At 46.4% G+C, this 19104-nt stretch overlaps 1 protein-coding gene across 6 annotated transcripts in view; it reads right to left on the reverse strand.

Moving 5' to 3' along the window:
* Slc24a2 (solute carrier family 24 member 2) overlaps nt 1-19104 on the reverse strand; it is a 228222-nt gene that overhangs the window by 16637 nt on the left and 192481 nt on the right. For 5 of the 6 annotated variants that reach the window (XM_076564482.1, XM_015994916.3, XM_006975968.4 and 2 more), the window contains 2 exons: nt 16968-17086; nt 2100-2243 (listed from right to left, as the gene is read on the reverse strand). In XM_076564482.1, the coding sequence (XP_076420597.1) occupies nt 2100-2243; nt 16968-17086 (263 nt within the window). The remainder of the gene's footprint in view (nt 1-2099; nt 2244-16967; nt 17087-19104) is intronic. The other variant, XM_015994918.3, reaches the window with a different exon arrangement.

Below are 19104 nucleotides of genomic sequence, written 5' to 3' on the forward strand. Positions count from 1 at the left end.
AGGTGAGCTCTATTTCTCTACACTTAGGAGTCGGCTGGCTTTATGACTGGCTTCAATCAATAGAATGTCCTGGCAATGATGGAGCACAAATTCCAAACTAGATCTCAAGAGGGTTTTGTAGTTTTCATTTCTTGTAGCTCTTGGTCTTTTGCTATCCCGTGACTAAGTTCAGACTAGACCGCTTAAAGATTAGAGATCCACGTTGAACACAGACAAGCTGTTTCAGCTGAGACGCTCCTATGACAATCTGCTCCCAGGAGAACTGTCCGGCTGAGCGTAGAATTAACTTCCGATCCTCAGAATCATGGGCCAAAATAAGCTTGTCTTAAACTGAGTTTGAGATGGTGTGTTACAGAGCAAAACGAAAACTGACATAAGAAACAGTCTAATAAAACCTTCCTGTAATAAATATGACCGGGAAATATCTTAATGGCTCCTGTATCTACTGACATGGTTTATTTCATTTGGCCTCTTGTATGTGCAGGGAGGACCACATAGTTTATCTTCCAACCAGTATGCTCTCAGAGTAAGCTGAGACTGTCATTGGCAAGTTGGAGTGTACAGTCACCTTCAGTTTGCAATATCGTATTGAGGCAGATGTCTTTATGCTTTTTCTCAATCACAGAATGCCATGGCTGGTAAGGCATTTAGAGATCTTAGAAATCTTTATCAACAGTGGACAAAAATGGAATTCAGAGAAGTATAGTTTTCCAAGGTTGCTTAGCTTATGAGGTAGGATGGGGGAGCAAACTACCAGAGTCAGGGTAGTGGAATAAAAATGATTTGGACTCAGGAGCCTTAGGGTCAAGTCTCCTTTAACTGTTTCTGCGAAATCTTGCTTTGAGTTATATGTAAGTGTCTTAGTCAGGGTTACTATTGCTGTGATGAAACACCATGACCAGAAGCACCTTGGGGAGGAAAGGGTTCATTCGGTTTACACTTCCATTACTGTTCATCACTGAAGGAAGTCAGGACAGGAACTCAAACCAGGCAGGAACCTGGAGGCAGGAGCTGATGCAGAGGCCATGGACAAGTGCTATTTATTGGCTTATTCTTCATGGCTTGCTCAGTCTGCTTTCTTATAGAACCAAGGACCACCAGCCCAGGGATGATACCACACCCACAATGGACTGGACCTTCCCCAATCAATCACTAATTAAGAAAATGCCCTTCAGGTTTGCCTACAGCCCTATCTTATGGAAGCATTTTCTTAACTGAGGTTCCCTCCTCTCAGACGACGTTAGCTTGTGTCAGATTGACATAAAACTATGCCGCACAGCAAGCATGCCTTGGCTTAGTTACTAACTTAAAGACAGAGACTATGAATTTTGTGTTATCTCTTTCTATATCTCTGGCTGTCCTAGAACTCGCTCTGGAGACCAGGCTGGCCTCAAACTCAGAGGTCCACCTGCCTCTGCCTCCCCAGTGCTGGGATTAAAGGCATGTGCCACAACCACCCAGCTGCTACTATGTTCTTTTAATGACAACAGGTTCATGGGTGCTTTGGCCACTCAAGTGTAACTGAATGGTCACTACATAACTTCAGAGACAAGGGAACCAAAGACCATGCAACGTCTGCCTTCAGCTGTTAGAATGCTCACTCTTGGAGGTCTGACCTCTTATGAAGGGCATTGGGCTATCCTGGGGTCATCATGTCTTGAGGAACCAAAGTGCAGAGACAGGCCACGTGTGGGTACTCTGATAGACAACCTACCCTCAATCCATCTTTTCCCAGGTGCTATAAACACTAACAAAGAAGATGAACACAGTTCTCAGCTATAAGTCACCCCTAACCATGCAAGTCTTTCCAGCTGGAGTGCCAGGCTTAGTGACATGGACATAAACTATCTCTAGTGCACCCCACTTCCGTTCTCATCCCACAGGATCTGTGAGCAGAATAAAGTGGTGGTTGTTTTACACCCTTAAGTTCTGGGGGTGGTTCACATTTGATAGTCACTGAACAACCACTGCGACTGAAGCTTCAGCAGGTATGAGAAGAGGCACGCATGCGTCAACTCACTGTTGAACACAACTGGAAATGGACCACAGTGGCTACCATACTTTTGACAAGGGAGCTGTCTCAACAGGGCCTCACTCACAGGTTTGCGGACGTCAGGTAAGGTGATCCAGAGCGGGAGTACGATGGGAAGGACAATCAGGAATGTGACCTGCTTGCGGGTGTTGGATGGCCAGGACAGGCTGAGGGGCTGGTCATCCTCTTCCTCAGCAGTCTCTGTGGCCTGCTGCAGAACAAGAGGACAGATGTAAGTAGGCAGAAACTTGGGGAGTGCTGGGGCCCACAAACACGACTGCAGAGCAGGTGAGGGATGTCCTGGGCCTCTCCTGGGGGTGTCCCAAGCCACCCAAGCTGCTCTCACGGGCATTCCTGTGTTGGAAGCACCCCATCGGTCACAGCCCGAGGCTCCCCCTCCCCCCACAGAGCACTGTAGAACTTTCTTTTCATTCTTTGGGTGTCCTATGGCTTCTCATGTTTGTCAACTGATTATTTAACATTGACCATAGTTACTACTCATGATATATATCTCCAGCTGTGCTTCTTATTCAACTGTACAAAGTAATGGGTTTTCATGATATTTCCATACACGCATATAATGTACTTTGGTATGATTCACCTTATCCTTTTAAAAGAAAATCCACCCTCATGAACATTTTATGATTTACAATATCTGCTGATATAGTGATCTATGACTCCATCTCTGTTTCCCTAGGGCTGTGTTGTGTGATCTGGACTCCTTGGGAGGAAGAACTAGGGTAAAAAATTAAAATCCCTCTCTTCCCCCTTTCGCCCTCTTTCTGCTCTTTTTTCCTTCCCTGAAACTGCTGGTCACCAGGCACACAAAGCTCAGTTCGGAAACAGTTCAGTGATAATATCGGGATGTCCTAGCTCTGTTCACCCAAGAATAGACTCAATGATTTTTTTGCATGGATGTTCCTAACTTGCTTAATCAACTGGGTGAATTCTAAACCATTCCATTTGTCATTAAAGGCACATTATACAAACACACACCTCAGGACTCAGAGAAACAGGGCCAAAGGCTAGTGTAACACCCACCCTGCCCGCCTGGCATCTCAGAGGCAGGGTACGAACTCCCAGTCTCTCTGATCTGGCAGCCTGCTGCCTGCGTTTTGGTGGCCTCTGCTGCAGTCAACAGCTCTCAAGCCCCAGAGGCAAACAAGACAAAAGGCAGATCTGCCCAGCAGGATGAACATTAGTCCATGAGACGGGGCACAGAGTCCCCAGCACAGCACTGGTGACACCACCACATCACTGTCACCCTGCTTGTTTAGAAATGAAGCAGCAGCAGCAGCAGCAGCAGCAGCAGCAGCAGCAGCAGCAGCAGGCCAGAGCACCAAATCTAAAAGCAGGCGCCTTTGCAGTGACGTTTCCTTCAGATACCAGAGAGCGTCTTGCAGACTTCCAGTCACTGCTCGGTGACTCCTTCAAAGTTTGTGTCCCTAAGGAGTAGCAAGTGGGAAAAGCTTGGGCCAGATGTCTTAAGAGGAAATACTGGACTATGGAGTTCATGGCTGGGTGTGCAGATTCACAGCAATGCTACTCTTAGTTTATTTACTGCTACTTATTAGGGATCGACAAAAGGTCTGTAACGGTGAACGAGATTATCCACCCTTCAACCTTCTCTGGGATCCAAAACAAAACCAAACAAACAATTAAAAACAAAAAAACAACAAACCACGTGATTGAAAGCCATATTGAGAAAGACTGGAAATAACAGGTTTGTGGCAGTGGATAAGAATCCTCAAAGTACAAATGCGGGAGAATTATGGGGATTAGATAAAGAAGTTGGCAACCTATTTTGGTTATCCAAACTCTCACCAAGCACACACCTCGCCCCCTCCAACCCCTTTGTTAATGTGATGCAGGAGCTGTTGTTTTTACTCTTTCCTAGGGCCTCTGCTCCTGATCCTAGTCACGTCATCCTTGGAGGGGAGGTGACCTGCAGAGGAAACCATACCCCGTGGGCTCACATACCTAGGGTGCCATCTGGATACAAGAATGATAATCTGTGTGTCATGGGGCAGTGAAGACTAAGAAGGCTGGGGCACACGGTGTTTTCTTCCAGTGAGATCTTCCTCACGTAACCAAATGCGTGACTTTCCCTTCCACACCTGATAGGTACCCAGGAAATAGGCACCAAGAGTTGACGTACTATGGCAGTCTTCACGAGCACGGCATCTCGTACCAAGTAGGGGGTTTAATCCAGCAGAGGACGGGCTTTCCTGAAGACCAGTCAGTCCGTCTGACGAACTCACCAAGCTCCTCTTTCGGCCTGGGTAGCCTCCCCTCCCCGATCTGTCCCCTACTGCCATTCACAATTTAGCAACTTTTCTCTGAACTCCAAGCTACCCCCCCTTTTTTTTTTTGAGAAAAGACAAAAGCAACTCTTTATGACTCATATCATTTTAATGACACCAACAGATGGTGACATTTCATCAATAACCTTTCTGCTTGTAACCTACAGATTAGCTCCTTTCTCCATCTGCCGAAGTCACCAGGCAGGCAGTGCCGCTAGCAAATAGCAGAAAATAATTGTCTGTTTGCATGCCCAAGCTCTCAACACACGACTGTCCAGTGCAAACAATTAGCCGTGCTGTATAGGGTCCAAGGGTGGCGTTGAAGGAGGCTGTTGCTAGGGCAGGAGTGGACTAGGAGAAGAGGCTGTGCTTCAGGCTATGCCAACAGAAAACTTCACTCTTCGTGGGGACCAATTGCTGCTGCAGGGAAGTGAAGGGGTCTAGAACCCTGGGATGGATGTGAGAGGTGCCTCAGGAGCAAGCTGCCAGAACACCTCAGAAGAAATTCTTCTTGTCTTCTTGCCAAGGAAATCTCATTCTGGCTCAAGCTGGCTAGAGACACCACAGAAGGACACACTGTCCCAAGTTTAGGCCCTCTTTGTCTTTGCCTGAGCAGGAGATGCAATGCTTGCAGTAGACTTAGCCCCGAGCGAGGCCACTGAGGTCAGGGCAATGAGTTTTCAACTTTTCCTAGAGTTGTAGCATGCCAACTTTGACCTTGTGATGACCCACTCTTGCCTCCTAAAGTGTCTGAAGAGTGTCCCTAAGAAACAAGGCAAGGAGAGCAGGCTACAGCTGTCTAAGGCAGAAAGAATCCAAGTGATTTTTTTTTGATATAAAGGCTTAACATGGTTTGCTATCTGCTGGGGTCTTGTACAAGCACCATGGTTTCATAGTGACTAGATCTTTAGGATCTTGTAATCGCTGATATTAAAACACAAAACAAACAAAAAACAAACCTTAGAGGAAAAAAGCTTACTCAGCAGGGCATGAGGGTTTACACCTTTAATCCTAGTACTCCGGAAGACAAAGGCAGGAGGAGCTCAGTCTTTAAGGCCTGTCTGGGCTATATATAGTGAGTAGAAGGACAGCCTGGACTCACTCTGTCTCTCTGTCTCTGTCTCTCTGTGTCTGTCTGTCTGTCTCTCTCTCTCTCTCTCTCTCTCTCACACACACACACACACACACACACACACACACACACACACACACACACACACACACACCCGTAACGAGTTTCCCAAGTGATGGGTGCTGCACTGGCCCTCAGATCTAGTGAGGTGGGGAGAGTAGACAGCAGAATCAGGACTTGTAAGCCCCAGTTTCCAGATTTCTCAGGCAGCCTCTTCCATCACCTGAAGATTCCCAAGGGCCTTTAGGTATGAAGCGAATCATGAAAATCTAGGGCTCCTACTTCCAGGGCATCTTGCATTTAAAAGGAGAGACAAAAACCAGATGATCCCAAATGTTGGGGGCCTGCTTTTTCCCCCAAGGTACTCTTGAGCAGGGAGAAGTGAGGAATATGTAGATAGAAATATAGAGGGGAGAGACAGTTAGAAACATAGGATAGCCTCGGGAGGGCCTGGGTCAAAATTCACCAGCCCCTTCTGTCTCTACTAAAGGGCTTTTAAATGGATGCCAAGGGGTGGAGCAAAAGACCTCCCTACAGCACAGCCAAGTGCAGACCATCCCAGACACCTGGTGACCATGCACGTGGTCAAACCATCCCCTAATGCAGCTCTGCTGTGTAAAGCAAGCTCAGATCTTATTAGCAAGCTTTTGTGGGCTCCCACACCCAAAGCACTGACTATTGGATGCTTGCCAACATGGAAGGAGAATCTCATGGGGCCCCATCCATAGACAAAGAAGTACAGGCAAACAAGAAAAGCTGAGAGCAGGAGAAATAGTCTTCTCCAGGGGTGAGCTCCCTGATTGTTATCCAATACCAAACGGTCGTCCCTGAAATCACAAATGTACAAGTGACACTAAATGGATTGAGCAAGTTGTATTTATGTGTTTATGCACACACATAAATGTGTAACAACATCAAAGAAAACGAGGTCATGTATTTGTGGGGAACATTCGAAATGTTGAAGGAAGGAAAGGGAGGGAGAAATGGTATAAATATATTTTAACATCAAAATATTGAAAAAAAAATAAAGTTCAGGTGCTGTAGACACCAGTGAATATCAGGCTCTCTCACACAGCTCCTCTGCACCAGTGGTTCCCCCAGGTCACTGAAGGAAAGGTGGCAGCCAAGCCCAACAAGGAGATTTTACGTGGGCTTCACTGCTTGATGCTACCCCAGACTCCTGTAACTGTGGGTAATCCCATTTTGGCTACCTTTAAAATGGATATCTAGGGAACATTGTAGAAAATGAATGAAACCCTTTACAATAATAAACTTTCCTGGGACTAACGTTAGCAAGGGCTGGAATGGGAGCTGGGTCAGTTTCAGCCTCTGCCATTCAGTGTTTGAAGGTCATGATGCCTCCAGGGAAGACTGTGCACAGGAAAACAGCACTGTCTTTATCCTGGGACTACCTGTCTCCCTTTTCATGCTTGAAGCATTAAATAGAAGCTCTTTGGTAACATGCATCATCTCTCAAAGTAGGTCTCCATGGAAACTGGTGCAAAGGTATGTGGGTCTGGGCAGTGAGCCTGTAAGAAGCTCCCTGAGGACACCCCGATGGCACCTTGTCTAATGATGGGACAGCTGCAGAAATGCACAACAAACACAGACCCACTCTTCACATGGTTCCTATGAAATAGGAATTCTGTTCTAGAAGGTTCCTTTACAACATTGGTGCTATTGAAGAACTGAAATAATTCACGCAAAGTACTTAGGACAGTGTTTGGCACACAGTAAACACTCAAAACATGGCTGCTATCACTCTTAAAAAAATAGGCAGGAAAATAATTTCTTCTAGGAGAAGGAAAGTTGGCTAGGTGAATTATAATATCATTTCCAACAATAAATCCCTACAATTCAATTATTTGATATGAAAGTGGAAGCTGCAATGATTCCCCCCCCATCTGTTCACTCATCCAATATTTATTGAGCATTTGTTGAAGGCAGTGATACCGACAATCTAATTTTCTCCTCTCTTAGTTAAAATGGATAAATAGAAGGCTCTGTAAACAAAAGGGGAAATTCCACAGCCCTGAGGAGAACCACTATTTTATTTAGTAGGTAGCTTTGAGCTGACTTTCTGTGGGAAATCAAGCTTCTAAACAGATGGTAAGACTCACAATATTGTGACACCTTGACTCTGAGCTCTGTGCAGACTTATAAACAATACCAGTGCTGGGATTCTCAAAGGCAGAACTACCCACATGCACAGTGACTCTTTAAAACAGTGAATGGTTCTATGGTCAACAACTGGCTAGCAGAATGCCTAGAGAGACTTCCACAGGGTGTCCGACATTATGTGAGCACCAGTCCACCTGAGTTTGGCAGAGGAAATGGTGTAAACTGACTCCGTTCTCTCACAAAATGTACTTGCCAATGCATGGAGGCTAACACACTAATAGACTTCCTTGTCAACTCACTGCAGACATAGAACAGGGGTTATGAACAGGACTGAACCATTGTCCTGGCTACTTTCACGTCAACTTGACATAAGCTAGCGTTATCTGAAAGGAGGGACCACAAATTGAAAAAAAAAAATGCCTCCATAAGATCTGGCTGTAAGGCATTTTCTTAATTAACGATCAGTGTGGGAGGGCCCAGGCCAATGTTGGTGGTGCCATCCTTGGGCTGGTCCTGGGTTCTTTAAGAGAGCAGGCTGAGCAAGCTATGGGGAAAAAGCCAGTAAACAGTACCCCTTGATGACCTCTGCATCAGCTCCCACCTCCAGGATCTTGTCCTGTGAGTTTCTGCCTTCACTGTTTTTGATGATGGATTGCTATATGGAACTATGAGTGAAATAAACCCTTTCCTCCCCAAATCGCTTTTGGTCATGGTGTTTCATCACAACAATAGTAGCTCTGATTAAGACACCCACACAAACATTAACTACTGGCTTATGGTTCATTTTGGTTTCACAGACACGAAATTAAAATCTCCAGGTTTCCATGGAGTCTGAACTTTTGGGATCTCAAAGCTGCAGCTTTTGGACTTGTCAAAGTATGCTGAGTTATGTTCAAAGCTGTCTCAGAGTTCTGAGGTGGTTCTCTGAAGGGCTCTACCCCTCTAAAGGATAAATTGTCATTTGCCTTCCCTCTGTTCAAAGGCAACAAAACCAGGAAAGTCCTGAAGAAGAAAAATGTTTAGAGCAGATGATAGAAAACCAGATGGTCACGTAGGAAAACTTCAGTTATCTGAAGGGAAGCATCCAGTCCCGCTGAACACAAAACACTGCAAGTATGTCAAGGCCTCCCCTACCCAGGGAACTGTATCTGGAGATGGGGACTCGGAGGAAGTTACTAAGGTTAAATGAGGTTGTGAGGATGGGGCCCTAGTCCAAAAAGATTAATTACATTGTAAACAGAGATCCTAGAGTGCTTGCTTCTTCCCCGGAGTGCCCCCTATCCCTTGGCTTCTCTCTACCTCTCTGTGTCTCTTCCTGTCCCTGGTGGCATACATACATTGAGGAAAGGCCATGTGAAGGCTCACTAAGAAGCCAGAAAGAGAGCCTTGACCAGAGGTCAGAAGCATCTAACCCGTACAACTGTGAGGAAAACAAGATTGTGTTGTCTAAGTCACCCCGTCCACGATATCTTTTATGGTTGGCCTGAGTAGAATAATATGATGACCATATGAGTATCTATTCTTTCCCAACATATCATTGCTGAGTATGTGCTTTGACTTTGAAAGAAATTGTGTTCACTTAATTTAATCTGCTTTTCAATTGTCCTTTAAAAACTCAGTTTTGAGTCTTAGAATGACCTGCTTCTATGTTTGGAGATTCTCACCCATCTTGCATTCATAGTTTCTACCAAATATCCCTCAATCTCTGTAGTTTGTCCTCAACCTCTCAATCCCGACCCCTTGTCTCTTACACATAAAGTAAGTTGGAAAGAGATGGAGTCAAACTGCATCCCATTTTAGAAGGGCTGCACCATCTGAGACATTTGCCTGGCCTTCTGTGTGGACATTCTGAATTGAGAGAGCTGATCTTTAACTAGAAAATAGATTTCCTTAAAAAACGGACACATTTGCTTCAGGTGGTAGGGAGGAATTTACTCCCCTTATAATGACATCATATGGTTACCTTTACATATAGAAGAAAAAAATCCCAGCATCAAAAATTTAGCACATGAAACATAGAATAAGGTTCCACTGAGCAGTGGCAACACCCAAACTCCATCTTGGCCGGGCAGTGGTGGCACATGCCTTTAATCCCAGTACTCGGGAGGCAGAGGCAGACGGATCTCTGTGAGTTCGAGGCCAGCCTGGTCTGCAGAGCGAGATCCAGGACAGGCACCAAAACTACACAGAGAAACCCTGTCTCGAAAAAAACCACCCTCCACCCCCCACCAACAAAAACAACAACAAACAAACAAAAACCTCCATCTTGTACCAGACACTGAACTAAAACCAAGGTGTCAACATTCATTGTTGTGCCTGATAGAGCTGTTTGAACTACAGCATTCCAGGACGGCAAGGGGCATTTCCAACCATGCAGAACAGCACATGAGGGTCTCATTGAAATGCAGGTGCTCTCCTTTGTTGTACATTTGTCTAAGCCATTCTGAGCTGCAAACTATGGACGAGATAGATTTCTTTCTGAATTGCTGTAAACGGGTTTTGGTGTGTTTTCATGGATTTGTAAATATTGCTGACACATTCATAAAAGATTTGTCCACACAGAAGCTAACTGGAGAATCATGAAAATAATCATAAACTCCTTTTTAGCTCCTTATTATCAACTGGATTAGAATTAGTCATAGAAACAGTATATTAATGCTGGTACTTTTTCCAGAGTGGTAATGAAGCTTTCCATCCTTTTATTGATAGTCAGTTATTGAAGTATCACATGAAAGATGGACAGATATTCTCAAAATTCCTCAGAAAGTAAATTATTAATAGCAAGGTTCTCAGTAAATAAGGTATACTGTCAATATTCAAATTTAGGAAGATTTTTAAGAGCCTTAAATTTTTATCTATTCCATGCTTAAACTATGTTAAAAGGCCCCTGAGTGAATCTTAAATACTTGGTAAAAATTATCCAGGTCAACAGATGTAGGAAACTGATCTCAATTTTTTATTAAAAATATAAACTGACAGAAAAATATTATCTGCCCTGGAAATGGCCTAGTCAGCAAAAGGCCTTAAGCTTTGCCTGTTTTATGATTCCTGTTGGAGTTTCTCTGACACAAATGGGTTCTTTTCTAAGAAAGTCATCCAGCAAGATGGACTGGGGAATCATTCGCCATTCCCATTGCCTTCACAGTGACATCTGGTCACCTTCTCCCACAACTGCCCTCTGGCCTGGCTGTGTCAGATAGGAGATACAGGCCACTTCCCACCACCTCATGGTTATTAGAATCCTCTCACTGTGCTCATGGGCATTCCAAGAGATAGGCAGTTTCACTAATAGGGGAAAATGGAGTTGTTTCTAAAGTCCACAGTGTTTGACCTACTCCATCCACGTGCATCTCCACTGATTAACAGGAGCGTGCGGGGTCCCTGTGCTGGACCTCACCACTGTGGAAAGAGATGGTTTTTGTTATGTTAAGGGTAATAATTTTTAGAAGAAACAGAAAATACGGGTTCCAGGTACCACCTGCATAGGTAATTTCAGACATTCCTGTCGCACCTGACAGTCTGAGCCCCTTGCATTATCAAGTCGCTCCAGGGAGCCCTCAGATCACAGCAGCACCAATCTGCAAGAAATGACAAACTTGGAAAATGGCACTTTGTTTTTCTAAGGCACCCTGGGAAACCTAAATTTAAGAGGCAGGAGGTATTTTTAAGCACTTAATTCTTTTTTTCTTTTTTTAAGGAGAAATTTAAACACACAGTCACCTCTATCACTTTCCTCTATTCATCCTTTACTTAGTCACCCAATGGGGCTTGCAGAAAGCAGATCTTGAAAACTCTATTGAGTTTAGGGAAGGTCGCCCTATGGTGAAATACATCAGAGCTGTTATAAAATGAAAAGAAGACAATTTTAACACAGTATGGTGATACTCAGAGTATAAGGTGAGGAAAAAAGAAGAGCCTGCATTTTACAGATCCTAGGTCTGTTTTTCATTTTGCACATCATCCATTCATCCATCCACACATCCATTCACATACACATATGTCTGTCCATCTATCCATCCATTCATCCATCCAACCATCTATCCATCCACCCATGCATCCATTTACATATCCATCTACCTGTCCATCCATCTGTTCATCCATTCATCCACCCACCCATCCATCCTTCCATCCAAGGATGTAATTTTCTTGCATGAATTTCCTTACCCATGGATATACCTGGGCCACAACTAAAACAAGAATAATTAAGACTTCCCTAAGGGCAAAGAATCTCAGGCAAAATCAAATCATAGCTGAGCACAGAAAAAAGGTTGCTTTATGGTGCGTTGCAGGGATGGTCACTCATGCCTTTAATGCTAGCACTTGGGAGGCAGAGGCATGTAGATCTCTGTGAATTTGAGGCCAGCCTTGTCTACATAGTGAGTTCTAGGCCAGCGGGACTATATAGTGAGACCATGTCTCAAAGGAAAAAAAAAGCAGGCACAATTTAAACCAGGGAGCTCTGTAGCTAGATCCTGAAATCTGCTGAGTGTCTCTGCAGGATTTAGATGCATCACACCAAGGAGCATGCAGCTGGAACCAGGAGGCAGTACCACAGGGAATGCAGGCAAGGGCCATCACCTGGGTGTGGTCTAGACTGGCGAAATTCAAATGCAGCTAGGTGGTCCCCTCAGCTCCAGAGCCCCCTCACATGCACTAGGCACGCTCTCCACAGATTGTCAAAATGCAAGAACACGTGAGTGTCCGTCTATGTCTAGGGAAATTCTCCACACTGGAGATTTGGGTGGGATGCAAACCCATGGCAGCTCGAGTCCACTTCCTGTGCAGCACTGGGAGGGCAGGTGGAGAGACGAGAGTAGCACTGAAGAGTGGAAAAGGCTACGCTCGTCTGCAGCTCCGCCGACTGGCATGTGCCAAGTCCCCTGCTGCACAGGGCTCATGTCCTCCGTTGTGTCGTAAGCTCCTCCCAGCCATGGGCCATGGAAAGTCTGTGCTGGAGAGCCCTCTGAGCCAAGGTGTCACGGTGAGATGAACTCGCTTGGAAATGGGGATTTTCAATACGGCAGGTCAAGTGAGGAGACAGGCTAAACTCTTAGGGGAACAGCAGCAGTGAGTGTGCAGCATGGGCTCAGCGTTTCCACGGATAAAGTTGGGGTGCCCACCTCACTTGTCATGGAACTTGATAAAATACAACTTAGACAGACACAAAACCAACAAAACAGAGGCACTGGATCACTTCTGCGAATCCGTGCCAGGAGGCCAGAGTGCCCTGATGGCGAATCTTGTTTTTTTTTCTTACCCTGGAGTTGTAACCCTAATCCAACCCACCACCAGTCTTTGCGGTCAGTCAGCCTCAGCCTTCTCTACGGCCCCTGTTTTTCTCTTTACTTGCCATGGCCAGTTTTGGTCATAGCTTCTCAATTCTGGCTCTGAAATAGCTCTGAAATCCTGCCACGTTTCACCTTACAACCAATACCAAGGAAAACCTCATCGTCGGTGCTACTTAAAAGCTATCAAGAAAAGATTTTTTTTTTTCAAGTATTCCCAACTTCATGAAACCCCTGTGAGGTACTCACTGTATGTCAAGAACTATTCAAAGAGCAACTGAGCCTCACACTAACACTATGAGATAAGCATTTTTTTTTTAAATTACTGTTTCACAGCGAAGGAATGTGGAGAACAGAGAGATTGAGTACCTGGCTCTCGGCACATAAGGAAAAGGGTTGGGATTTGAACTCCAGTGGTTTGCCACAATAGTCTATGCTTGAATGACTGAAGAATACTGTTTTAATTTAACCCATCATCACCATCATGATGTATTGGAGGATGAGTTTGAACTTCTGATCCCCCTGCCTACACCTCTCCAATGCTGGGATTACAGACACTCCCTTTTTGTGGCGTTGGGGGTAGAAGCCAACCAAGGCTCTGTATATGCTAGGCAAGCACTCTCCCTACTGAGCTACATCCTCGTTCCAAATTTAACCCATTATTATTTTTATTGTTGTTACTCATTTTTTTTTGACTAGGTAACACAATTACTTGGTTCAAAATGCAAAACCCACAGAAGTCTCTGGAGGTAACGGACATCGCTAATTTCTCCAGCAGCATCCCAAGTACAGGCTTGCATGCTGGTCCCTCTCTTTTTTTCCTTCAGCATCAGACAGTGTACTGTTGTATCTCACAATCTAGGATACACTTTGGCACTGTGCCTTTTCACTTAACAACACATACCGAGGATCGTTCCAAGTCAGTATAGGAGATCGTTCTCTCTAAAGACTGCAGATGGTTTATATCGGGCACAAGCAGTACCCCTCCCCCGCACTCCACAAAGGGCCAGGCAGTAAATATTTCAGGCTTTGGGGGCCATATGGTCCCTGTTCCATATGCTCCTGCTTCCTTTTACACAAAAACATTTTGAAAATGTACAAACCATTCTAGCCCCTTGGGTCATATAGACCCAGGCAATAGGCCAAAGTAGCCTATGGACCCCAGCACGCTGATTCCTAAGCTCCTGTGTTCTCGGCTCACTTTCCTGTGTCCGGTCTTTTTCTATTCTGCCCCTCTCCTTATTTTTGTGGTACCAGGGATGGAACCCAGGACCTTGTGCATGCTAGGCAAGTGTTCTTTCTACTACCAACCTATATCTCCAGCCTCCTGGTTATTTCTTGAACAAGATGAGCTGTCTTCCTGCAAAATATCCAAAAGTTGCCATTGCTCCCTAAATCCTTCAAGGCGCCTCACTCTCAAGAGCTGGACAGAAGGTACATCATGTTCCATGATGTCCACTTATCTCCTCCTCTGGGTCTACTGTGCTTGTCCAAGTACCATCACTCCGCCCCCCCCCATCAAATGCTCAGGGACCTCTCTGCCTCACTATTGCTTTAAATACAGTCTGGATGCAGCCTCAGGGGCATTCTGGTAGTGCCGGTCACATCTGGGATGTCCAGTGGTTTGCTGCTGCCCTGCTACTGTCTCCTTCTTTTGGCCCCCTTGTCGGTCACAGGAATGCTGTCTCCAGACTGGCTGAGCTCTTTTTTGCCTATTGGTGCTGTGTTTTGACAGGTTCCCACTTAGGTTGAAGGACATCTCCTCAGCGAGGCTTTCTGGTGGGCTCTGCACTCCCTTGTGCCCTCATCCTCCTTTGCTCTCTGTGTCCCCGTGGCCGCCTGGCCGTCGGTCTCGGCTCTGCCAGCACCTGTGGGCAGCTTGGCTCCCGGTACAGTGTCTGACCCGGGTGAACACTGACAGATGGCTGAAGCCAGTTCACACTTGCTGGTGTGTATTTCCTCAGCTTGGTTTGCAGTCCCCGGTTCTACTATCTTGTTCGGCAACCGTTAAACCTAAGCTTTGGGACACCTGCATGGGTTGTCATTTCATTTCTTCCTTCTCTCGGTGACAAATTCCTACCATCCACCCATGCCCAGCTCAAATGTTACATGGTCTAGAGTTTTCATATCTTCCCCAGATAAGATCAATTTCTTTTTTTGGCAGGCTCCCAGAGCATGGTACACAGAGACCTCTGGGCCATTATTAACTACCAAACATTTGTTAGCTGACTTATTTATGTCCTGTATATACACATACAACCCCTTTTCATTTTTACCTGCAAGGAATCCTTAAAGGAAGGGGTGAATGCTGTTTAAGCAGCAAGTTTGGGCATATGACGTAAGTAGATAGCATGTGGTCCTGTGCCCAGGGCACATCTAGCTCTCACGACAGCACCAATGAGGCAGTATTTTCAGGATCTGTGCTTTAAGGAGGAGACAGTGAGTGCCCAGTCAGGCTGGCAACTTGCCCTGTGGCTTTGGAATGCACCAGCAGGTCACCCTGTAGTCAGCTATAGTGATGGCTTTTTGATAGCTTGACTGCTCTCCAGGAGAGCCAGCACGGCACACAAATCTGTGCGTCTCCCTGCACTGAGACCTGGGGCAACTCTGCGGACAGAGGTCAGCGAGTCTTTGGCTCTCCTGCAGCAAGGTCCTCCCTTGAAGGGACACAGATGTCCCTGGGTCAGACAGATGGAGTGGTAGGGTGATGAGGTGTCCCTCTGCACACCTGTGACTGTGCCAACCCCAAGGGCAGCCAGATGTCCTTGGGGCTTGCCTCCTGCCGCCACATGCTGCTTATCCATGTGGACATAAGCCACTCTGCCAGATCACTGCTGAGCTGACGTGGTGCCAGTCCAGGGCTCTGGGCAGGAGGGTGAGAGGCTGGAAGGCAGAGGACACAAGGGCAGCCAGAGCTGAGTTCTCTTCAGATAGGGAGAGACTGCCTCTAAATCGCTCTTAGAGATCAGGGACATCATGTAAGAAGTCACGCGTTTTTCCCAGAGGGCAGATTGTCCCTGTTGCAGAGAGCATTTTCTGATACAAAGGAAAGAAGTGCTAGACCGCACTGTCTGTTGTCTCTGTTCTCTTTGTGGGTACTGGGCCACAGCTCGTTGAGAAAATTCAGGGACAAGACTGGCTAGCAAAGTTGAGGGTGATGCTCTTCAAAGGGTGGTCCTTCGGCCAGAAGCACCTGCCATCACGGAGGAGCCCAGTCAGCTCCACACCCTGGGCCTTACTCGGGCCAGCCCTCCAAAGTCAGCATCTGCATTTGATCATGACCCATCTGTCCCGCCTGCTCTGAGGACTCGGAAGTGTCTTTCAGCCTGTGAAGCTTTGATGGAGGGTACTTGATCAGATGCAAAACTGGGGCCCCATGCTTTAGAAGTTCTGATTGATCTGATCAGGACAAGACCCAAATATCTAGTAAGCGCCACGTGGTTCTGCCCGCTTTTTGAGCAACCATGCTCTAAAGACAGTGCTCATGGCCGAAGTAGCCCAGGCACTGCATTTAGATATACCTGAGATGGAGTCTCAGCTCACTACTAACAACTAGGTAACATCACTTCATCTCACCCAGCTCAGCTTCCTGAACTGCACGGTGGAGGTACCAATGCCTGTTCCTTCAGCTGTGAGGTATGAAGACTGGCATTCTTAAAGCATGCCGCACCACATATGGGCATGTAGTAGGTGTTTGATAAATGCTAGGTATTATTAATTACTTCTAGGAGGAACAGTTTATTGGTTGTGGTTGAATAGTGGGTGGGGCCAAAGAATATTAATTTCAATCACTGAGGTAAAAGATGTAATGACTGTGAATTTTCTGTTGTTTAGCACTGGCTTTAAAGACACAGCCATCAAGCTTTATGACTCATTAGCATATGTCTTTTCATCCCCAGACTCTGAGACACCTGCCCTTCCCCTCCTGCTGAGAAAATGATGGCTTAGAGAGTTTGCATGTTCACTCAATGCACACAGAGTTTTCCCTGTGTGAGGCCCTGGGAAAGATACACATACATGAATCAGCTCCTCCTTGGTGTCCACACAGCTGGGAGCTGAGCCACCAAGGAACGTGTGCTGTCACGGCATCATACCGGGGCATCTGTAGCTTCAATGCTGTGGGAGAGGTTCCCATTCTGCACAGGTTCTGAAGCCTCACTCGATGGTGTCATTTCGACCTCGGTGCTTGTGCTGTTGGGAAGTTCGATTTTTTCTGTGGCATAATTTAAACACAAAGAGAGCAATCAGAATCAGTGGGCAAAAGGGGCCATGTTGGAAAGACTGTTCTAAAGTGCTGACCAGAAGGTGAGAAGGCACCTGAGACCTGAGCTGGTGTCGGGCACTGGTAAAGGGCTTTCATCATTTGTCCTGAGCTGCCTTGTGCTCTGGCTTCCACCATACATGACATCACTGGAGGCCCTAACAGCTGCCATATATGACGGATCATGCAAGGACACAGATACACATCTTTGACATTTAGATACTGACTGTGAGATAGCTGGATCCCCCCTGCAACAATACACCCCGCCCCACAAGGGATACTGGTCAGGGTACCGTGTCCTAGGCTGTGCTCTGTCACCATTAGCCCGCCATCTTTGGCTGGGAAACCTCTTCTATGAAGTGAATGGTTCATTGTGACTGATGGCCAGGCAGGCACTGCTTTCAGCTCTAATATTCTCAGTCTTCATGCTACAAAACTGCAGTGCCAGGAGGGGAGGAGGGGAAGGAGGACTTGGCCCCCGTCTCTTTTTTACAATCCTGAGAACACTCAGCACATTCTGCACGGGTGTTCTGCTCCAAGAAAAGTAAGGGGGAGCTGAGACAAGGAACAAAGCTCAAGTCTGTGACGAGAGAGAGAGAGACAGAGAGAGAGAGACAGAGAGAGAGACAGAGAGAAAGACACACACACACAGAGAGAGAGACAGAGAGAAAGACAGAGAGACACACACACACAGAGACACACACACACACAGAGACAGAGACACACACAGAGAGACACAGAGAGAGACAGAGAGAGACACAGAGAGAGAGAGACACACACACACAAAGAGAGAGACAGAGACAGAGACAGACAGAGAGACACAGAGAGACACAGAGAGAGACAGAGACAGAGAGAAAGACAGAGAGAGACACACCGAGACACACACACACACACACACACACACACACACACACACACACACACACACACAGAGAGAGAGAGAGAGAGAGAGAGAGAGGGAGAGAGAGAGAGAGAGAGAGAGAGAGAGAGAGAGTAGATCAGCAAGTATAGTCATGTTTTCCTGAGAGAGCAGAAGAGGCTCAAGGGCCTTGGTTGGGCCCTGGGCCTCTGTAACACTAGGAATCAAATGGGCCTGTGTTTCCACTCACTCGATAGCTTATGCCGTGTGACCCTCAGCAAATGCCTCAACCTCTGTGGCGTCTGGTTTCCTCACCTACAGAACCTGAGTGCTGCTAACAGTGCCACTTCTACCGTCACTACTACTGCTGCTCCCACTGCCCCTTCTGCAGAGAGGTCGAAAAGTGCACGTAAAGCACTCGGAACAGATCCCCGGCAGAGCCGACAAGCCAGAAATGGATGCTCTGAATCTCTGTCACTGCAATTGCCTTTTGCAAGATATTTTTTTCCAGGGCTAAGAGAAGCACCTCCAGGTGACTAGTGTTCAGGCCCCACTGGGTTCAACTGGAACTTAAGTGGGAGTGAAAGATAAAGTCTTTCATTGAGGCTGGAGAGATGGCTCAGCAGTTAAGAGCGCTTACTGCTCTTTCAGAGAACTGGGTTCGGTTCCCTGCACCTATATTGGGGGTGGGGGTGGGGGTGGAAATCACAATTGACATTAACTACAGCTCTAAGCGGTCCAACACTCTCCCTACTCTGGCCTCCATGGGCACGTGTGTGTGTGTATGCGGGGCACATGTAGACACACAAAATGAATACAAATCTTTTAAATAAAGAAAGAAAAAGGAAGGCATTGGCACCAACTCTGTTCAGCATCAGGAGCCAAGGCTTGTGTGGTGCCGAGACAGGAGTCAGGGCTGCTGGACAGCAGTCTGCCCAGCTGTGCCAGATGTGAGCAATCTCAGGATGCTCAGAGAGGATTGGAAGTGGTTTTTTTTTTCCTCTAGCAATTTCAGAAGGACCAAATATTTCTGTCATCAGTGCATAAGAAAATAGAGAGTTATGTGGGGCTGAGCATAGTGGTCCATGCCTAAAATCTCAACACTTGGTAG

This window comes from Peromyscus maniculatus, chromosome 2 (assembly GCF_049852395.1).
Source record: "Peromyscus maniculatus bairdii isolate BWxNUB_F1_BW_parent chromosome 2, HU_Pman_BW_mat_3.1, whole genome shotgun sequence".
Classification (NCBI taxonomy): Eukaryota; Metazoa; Chordata; class Mammalia; order Rodentia; family Cricetidae; genus Peromyscus; species Peromyscus maniculatus.